This window comes from Choristoneura fumiferana, chromosome 7 (assembly GCF_025370935.1).
Source record: "Choristoneura fumiferana chromosome 7, NRCan_CFum_1, whole genome shotgun sequence".
In the NCBI taxonomy this organism is placed as follows: domain Eukaryota; kingdom Metazoa; phylum Arthropoda; class Insecta; order Lepidoptera; family Tortricidae; genus Choristoneura; species Choristoneura fumiferana.
This window is the reverse complement of record NC_133478.1, coordinates 4,340,239-4,348,261: the sequence shown is the minus strand read 5'-3', so window position 1 is coordinate 4,348,261 and position 8,023 is coordinate 4,340,239. Positions and strand designations below refer to the sequence as shown.

The 8,023-nt window shown below is 40.5% G+C and overlaps 2 protein-coding genes across 3 annotated transcripts in view; both read left to right on the top strand.

The window, feature by feature from the left end:
- The window catches only part of LOC141429542 (parapinopsin-like), a gene marked incomplete in the record, with an annotated part of 194,628 nt that overhangs the window by 135,783 nt on the left and 50,822 nt on the right, over positions 1 to 8,023 (top strand).
- LOC141429846 (uncharacterized) lies at positions 548 to 3,798 on the top strand. The gene is made up of 4 exons (XM_074090409.1): positions 548 to 636; positions 937 to 1,079; positions 1,989 to 2,132; positions 3,578 to 3,798. The coding sequence occupies exons 2-4, from the start codon at positions 947 to 949 to the stop codon at positions 3,796 to 3,798; spliced, it is 498 nt and encodes a 165-aa protein (XP_073946510.1). The 5' UTR covers positions 548 to 636; positions 937 to 946.

The window sequence follows — 8,023 nt, the reverse complement described above, 5'->3', positions numbered from 1 at the left end:
AAACTGAGAAGCCTGGTAAGACTGGTCTGGTTGTATATATTAGCTGGTATGCTAATATACAAAAAAAGAATAGGCTATAAGTGTCTTATGTCTTACAAAACCTTCGAACTACCCGCACTTGATCACAAAAAGTACCAGCACTCGTATCTCGAACTACCCGCAATTGATCATTTTTAGGGTTCCGTAGCCAAAATGGCAAAAACGGAACCCTTAAGTTTCGCCATGTCGTCTGTCTGTCTGTCCGTCCGCAGCTTTGCTCAGGGACCATCAATGCTAGAAAGCTGTAATTTTGCACGAATATATATGTAAACTATGCCGACAAAATAGTACAATAAATAATTCAAAAAAAAATTTTAGAGTACCTCCCATAGAGTTAAAGGAGGGGTGATTTTTTTTCTCATCCAACCTTGTAGTGTGGGGTATCGTTGGATAGGTCTTTTAAAATCATTAGGTGTTGCTGAAACGATTTTTCGATTCAGTGATCTGTTTGCAAAATATTCAACTTTAAAGTGCAATTCATTAACGTGTCGAATATATTGTCTGAAAGCAATTAGGGCCTACGCTAGCTGCTGGCGCGGGTGCACTTCCAACAGGCGTCCACCCACCCGCTCCATGCAAACGGTGTCAGCTAGCGCAGTGAGTCAGCTATACCATCAATCAAATTATACACGCCAATGGCCGCGTGTGACACCGCATCCAGCGCTGCAACATTGGGGAATCTCACCTGCCAACTAACGCGTCCACGATGGTGTTGGGGCTGCCGCGCAGGCGCACCAGCAATGAAGCACAGCACCTCCTCATGATGGCGCGGAAGCCGTCCGTGCCGTGAGCGGCGAACATAGCCGAGCCCGAACAACATCCTGTACGCGTCGTTGTACTGGACGCGCACGCGCAGGGCGCTCAGGGTGCGCTATGACGATGACATTTAAATTTCAGCTGCAACAAAATGGCGGCTGTCAACAAAATGGCGCTGGTTTTATACGTGGCGCTGCAGGTCGCGTGCGCCCACACCAAACTGAACACCGTGGCCTTCGGGCAGGTCGACTCCTCCGACAGCATCTCCGATGATGACAAGCTGAGTAAGTTTCTCTCGTGCCAAATCACCATCATCATCATCATCAGCCGGAAGACGTCCACTGCTGAACAAGGACTTCCCCTTAGAACGCCACAATGAACGACATCTCGCCACTTGCATTCACCGGTTGCCCGCAACCAAATAAATAACACGGGACACTTGACACCAATTGACCTAATCCCAAAGTACCTATATAGGTAAACATGCTTGTATTATGCATACTTAAATAAAATACAAATTAAACACCCAAAACCCGAGAACGAACATTTGCATTTCTCTTTTTTTTCTTATTCGACTGGATGGCAAACGAGCAAGTGGGTCTCCTGATGGTAAGAGATCACCACCGCCCATAAACATGCCAACCTAGAGGCCTAAGATGGGATACCTCAAGTGCCAGTAATTTCACATGCCTTACTCTCTACGCCGAAACACAACAGTGCAATCACTGCTGCTTCACGGCAGGATTAGCGAGCAAGATGGTGATAGCAATCCAGGCGGACCTTGCACACGGTCCTACCACCTGCAAACCTTGTACTACGAAATGCAAAATTCGAACTTATTACTTACTGAAGCCGTAATATTATTTAATAGGAGAGTGAGCGAGGGACGGTAGGTACGATATGAAATTATGAATAGGAACTTCGATTTTTGAATTTCGTAGTTGTTGTGTTGCGAAGAATGTGTTTGTCATGAACCAATGGAACGCTCCATTTACCTATCCTGACTCCGCTGAGCTGTTTCCACTAGACTTTAATTTAATGCTAGCGCAGCTTTAGTGTGGCTCTAGTCTCTAGTCACTAGAGCCTCACTAAAGCTGCGCCGAGCGAGGATAGACAAATGAAGCGTTTCTATTGGTCCATGACAACCACGTTTCTCGCACTGGTGGAAACGCAACCTTCTTTTGCTTGAAAAGGGAAGGGGCAAGCTGAGGAGAGGTACCCCCGGCGGGCTGGCCAGCAGTGGGAATACGCGGGGAATAATGTTGAGGTGACCACGCAGAAGCACTCGCGGAAGGCTACATCCAAGAAACATTCGCGTAAAGCCACGGTACAGACAAGTAAGCACAACGGACATTTCTCAACTTTTTATCCCACTAATATCATACATAAATACGAAAGTTTTTGAGTCTGTTTGTTTGTTATCTCATCACGTCTAAGCCGCTGAACCGATTAACATAGGAAGGACATAGGATAGTTTTATCCCGGAAAATTGCAAAGTTCCCGCGGGATAGCGAAAAACGAATTCTACGCGGACGAAGTCGCGGGCAACGGCTAGTAATTATACATAAATAATGGACAGTATCCTAAAAACATTATATTAACCCTCACCATCTATTGATTAAATTTATTTGACCGATAAATGTGATGCCGTCTCTGTTTGCTTTGTTCGAATAGACAGAGACGGCATCACATTTATCCGTCAAATAAAATTAATCAATGGGTGGTGAAACAGCCTTAAGCGCGTGACGTCTCGGGCCCCATTATCATTTTTTGTTTGAAAAAATACTTGTCCAATTTTTTCTGATAATGTAGAGCTGACGAGACTTAAGGGGCTGTTTCACCATCCATTGATTAGCGTTAACCGACGTTTAAATGTGATGCCGTCTCCGTCTATTCGAACGAAATAAATAGAGACGGCATCACACCTAACCGCCAGTTAACGCTAATCAATGGATGGTGAAACAGCCCCTAAATAGAATAATATTTTTTTCTGATAATGTAGAGCTGACGAGACTAAATAGAATAATATTTTTTCTGATAATGTAGAGCTGACGAGACTAAATAGAATAATATTTTTTCTGATAATGTAGAGCTGACGAGACTAAATAGAATAATATTTTTTTCTGATAATGTAAAGCTGACGAGACAAAATAGAATAATATTTTTTTCTGATAATGTAGAGCTGACGAGACTAAATAGAATAATATTTTTTCTGATAATGTAAAGCGGACGAGACTAAATAGAATAATAATTTTATACCCAGGACACAACACTACCCTATTCTATATATCGATTTCGTCTGCATCCACCGTGAATCCCCGATTTTAACCAGGTTTAAGATTAACCCTCCTTTAAGATTGTTCTAAATGAGAAATCGAGCGGGAGACTACAGACGCCGCCGGTAAACGTCCGCTATTTTCGCGGCTAATTTTCCGGGCGGTGTTGTATAGCTTACAATGAATGTATGCACATGCACCGGATGCTTGTCCGGCAACGAAACCATACAACACCGCAAAACCGGTGAAATCAACGGACGCCTACAAGCGGCTGAGGCTACAGACCGCATTGCTAGCGCGTGTTAGCCATATCGCAAGCTAAGATATCCTGTGTCCTTTCCCTACAAGGCATCCAGCCATCTCGTTGGTGGACGTCCAACACTGCGCTTGCTTATCCGCATTCCCTATTCCGCAACCTTTCGGGTGCAACAAGCAGATGTAACTAAACACAAAATTCATGTTAAAAGCTGTTTCAATACCTTAACGTTTCCCAACGCCGCCCACAGCATTACGCACAACTAGTACCACAACGAGCACGACGCCGCCGCCGCCGGTGTTCCCACCGCTCAGCCACCGCTACCGGCGCATCTACAATGCAGACGAGTCCGCCGACGTCAATGAGTTCCCCTTCATGGCGGCCATCTTGGTGAACGACGAGCTGTGGTGCGGTGGCGCTATCATCAGCGGCGACTCCGTGCTCACCGCGGCGCATTGCTTGCAGCTGTAAGTAGAGACGTGGTCAATGGAATGTTGGTGCGTTGGAAAGTATGTGCGTACAATACAATACAATACAATAACTCTTTTCTCAAAAATGTCCGTAAAAGTTGACATTATTCTTTACATATCAGAAGGTGAAGTGCATAGTTTATGGTCAACGAAAAATTAAAAAGTTAAAAAGATTGCAGGCGCGCTAGCTCGACAATAATAAATTAGCGCACCTGCAATCAGTCACAATTTTTTTTAAAGTTAAAAAGGCCATGGAAATGTTGGCACAAGTCGTATACAGCCAAATCTAATGGGCGGTATCAGATATTTTGTTGGAACTACGGACTTTTTTTATTGGGTCTGAAATAGCTTGTGGTGTTTTCGGTGGAAAAATACAGCTGCAGTTTATTTTTAATTAAAAAAGGCGGGAAAGCATAAGAAAAATAATTGGAATAAAATTAAATGTTATGATATATTTTGAGAAAAAGTTTAGTCTATTTCAGAATTATTCATCATTTTTGAGAAAAGCTTTATATTAGTCTCTGCTGGCATAGCAATTGCTGGCTTCGTATTAGTTAAACGGACTCGCAAGCTCGTCCGTTTAATACTCATACTCAGCCAGCAATTGGCTACTTCCAGGCCACGACAATAATCTACTATTATTGCACACACCAAGTAATTAGGTAACAATATAATTACAATGCAGAAATCGTGCACACATGGTGTTAACAAAAATCAATAGAGACCCCCAAACTAGGCAGAGCATGGGTCTTGGGCGATCAAGCTTAATTTAAAAGAAAAGATTTAACCAACTTATTACAAAAGTTAGTTATATTATACAACACAACCTAAAACAGCATGTCTCTCAACTTTAATAAATTGCGTCTATTTCTCTATTTTTGCACAATAAAGAAATTATGTACATACATACAAAATAGCAAAGTGCAGGTAAACATACCTACTTACTTTTAACCTCGTCCGTACATTAAATACTCTTTAATAAATCTACCGATTTTAGATATATTTTTTTTAATTAATTTTTGGTGTAAATCCGTATTCAGGGTTATAAAACGGAACCCTTAAGGTGTGTCTGTCTGTTAAGATTTATTTTATTCTGTCACGGCGGTGAAAAGTCGAAAATAAATTAGTATTAAACTAACTTGACTGCCAATTTAATATTCTTCAAAACTATAAACGTCGTCGCTTTTCTCGATCACCAAAGCAATGGTGTATTCCAATTCCGACAATGGAACTAAGTTGATTTTTTATTCCCGGTAGGTAATAGTTAAATTGACCACAGTTTTCAACTATCTAATGGAACAAACAGAACATTTTTACGATTTCCATAAAAATACATTATATTCGTAGGATAGTTGGCAAAAGTACAACCTTTATAGCATTATATAACAGGCATATAACCTACCATAATTAAATAATCCTCTTGTAAGCCGCGGACTCAACGATGGATGCAGGCTGCTTCCAACCGAAGCAACTGGAGGTCTATGAGGGAAGCCTATGTCCAACAGTGGACGTCCTACGGCTGAGATGATGATGATGATTGTAATTTGGTCTTTGTATGCGTTAAAAGCTACGAATAAAATATGTTTTAACACAAACATATTTTATTTAGGCTGATAATAAATTGACAGGAAGGAGTTATATAAACAAGGATAAACAAGATACTTCCTCCCTTTAGGGATCGCCTTTATACTCTATTTGTTTGTTGTTTTCTTTTTGTATTATTTTGTGTTTTATGTACAATAAAGTATTTACATAAATAATAAAGCAAACGAGACTACACAGACTACACGCAGTTATCGAATCATTATTGGATTGCGGGCATATATTTACTTACCAACTACAACCATTATTCACAAGTACATTGTTTTTCTTTTATTATTTTTTCTACTCCAGTTCTGTTTGTTATCTGTGATTTACTTAATCACGAAGAGGAATATAAGAATATACATAACAAGATTCTGGAAAAGTCTATGTTGTCTATTCCCCATAATAGCACTGTATGTTGATAAAACGATACTGCAGGGATACTACGAAACTCGAAACTTGAAGTTCGTATCGTACCGTCCCTCTCGCTCTCGTATTAAATAGTATAAGTGTCAGAGGGACCGCACGACACGAGCTTCGAGTTTCGAGTTTCGTTGTAGCCCTGGTGCAACGTAGACTAATATAATAATACGGGAATATGTACCTTCATTTCTCTAAGCTGCAACCACTTACTTTTTTTCCATAATTCGTTTCGTTCGTTCGGACAGGTTAAGATGCAGCCACTTACTTAGTTCATCTTTCCGTACGTACATAATTTATTCAGGGAACTAATAAGTGCAGCGACTAAAGTTTTATTTGGCATCCGCAACGGAACATCTGTTTTAGCAAGCGCGTGGCGTCTCTGTGGGAGCGCGTTCGCCGCAGCACCAACTCCCTCCTGAGGGTGGTGGCAGCAAGGGCCGACAGCCCCATTATAGCTCATTGGATGTCTTTGCATGTAAAATCCAATGAGCATTTCGTTTTCAACTGACATAATTTTTAAGTCTCATTGTTACTAACATATATGTATATGGATATTTAATTGCTCAAATTGGTATCTATAAATAAATAAAAATTAATCGTAAAATGTGTTGCTAAGCGCAAAACTCAGGAATGGCTGGACCGATTTCGCTAATTCTTTTTTTGTTGTGTTTGTTTGTCAGGAGAAGGTTTTTTTGAAAGAAAATTTGGAATAATTACAACGGGGGCGAAGCCGCGGGCAACAGCTAGTCTGAAATAAATAATTTCATTTTCATTTTTTCATTTTCATTTTCTTAGTACGTAAGCAACGGGTTAATAGAACAGCTTCTATTAAAATAATATGCCATCTTTACAGTGCCAGCTAATTATGCAAAATCGAGCGACACTAACTTATTTACTGCCTATAACTATATGACATAGAGTAGCTTTAAACTTTATTTCGAACATTTTGGAAACGGCTTAAATGATGTGGGATGAATTTGCTATTTTTCGATTTATTTAGTTCTTGCTTCTGAAACAACGCGTAACGTGCCCACGAGTCTTAGCTAAAGCGAAGCTCGGTCGCCCAGATATGTTACGTGACAGCTAACAGTGACGTGACACAAGCAATCATTACCATTCCGTCCCCCGTCACGCCGGTGACGAATTAATACGTCGTTTGAAACGTGACCAACTTTACAAAGTCTCGCGGGTCAAGTGCCCCGACACAAGATTGATGTGACGCTAAGTAACGCAGTGTTTACACTAGAGATGTGCGGGGATGTGTTGCGAGGAATATGTTTTTCATTGATCAAATAGAAACGCTTCATTTAAACGCCGAAAAATGGGTAGGTTCCGTGGATAAATGAACCAATATTAATTTAAAATGAACTAAAAACAATTACTTTGCTCACCCGCGACCTTATGATACATAGCTATTAGCTACCATATATGCAACAAATGTGTTCATGCAGTTTTTCATGTGTTCATCAAGTTGAAATTATTAGCGAATACTCAGGTCTGGTGCCCCTTGAAGCAGTAAAAAATCAATCTCCTAAATCAACGCAATACAGTCATTAAAAAAAACCGTCTGCCTTAAAAACGCTCTATGCTCAGGATTCTATTGTAGAATCCTTCGCTACATGGATTCAATGTTCCGCCCTCGCCGTAAATATATCATTTTGCTCCCTTTTGACACAAATAACTACTGCAAGCTCCGCTGTGGCAGGTAATAATGTAATTGACTATACCATCTTTTGCACACTCCTATTAAATAAAACTAACGTGAGCGCGACAGCACGATACGAAGTTCGAAATTCGACTTCGTTTCGTGCCTTCCACCGTATTCCGTATAGCCCGTTGTTTTTATCATCACCATCAGCATGGTACATTAGGCCCAAGCTTCAGTTTAGTCCAAAACTGTGGGAACTAAACCTATTTGCCTATAAAGTGCTCATTTAAACTCGGGCAAGTAAAAGTTCAGCTCCTTGAGGGCGATCAGTAAACAAAAGTTTTAATCTCAAAGCACTCATGAGAGCTTAAGCTTATTTATACTGAATTATAGAGGAAAATAATGTTCTGCCACTTTTCGTGGAGGACTAGTTATACACTCACTTCGAAGAATTAACTAATAAATAAATAAATAAATATCACGAGACAATTCACACCAATTGACCTAGTCCCAAAGTAAGTTTAGCAAAGCTTGTGTTATGGGTACTAAGCAACGGATAAATATAATTATA

Excerpts from the sequence above, each read along its gene's own strand:
- LOC141429846 (XM_074090409.1), top strand. The coding sequence starts at position 947 with ATGGCGGCTGTCAACAAAATGGCGCTGGTTTTATACGTGGCGCTGCAG. Across the intron at positions 1,080-1,988 it reads CTCCGATGATGACAAGCTGA|GGAAGGGGCAAGCTGAGGAG; the intron begins GTAAGTTTCTCT and ends TTGCTTGAAAAG. Across the intron at positions 2,133-3,577 it reads TAAAGCCACGGTACAGACAA|CATTACGCACAACTAGTACC; the intron begins GTAAGCACAACG and ends CGCCGCCCACAG.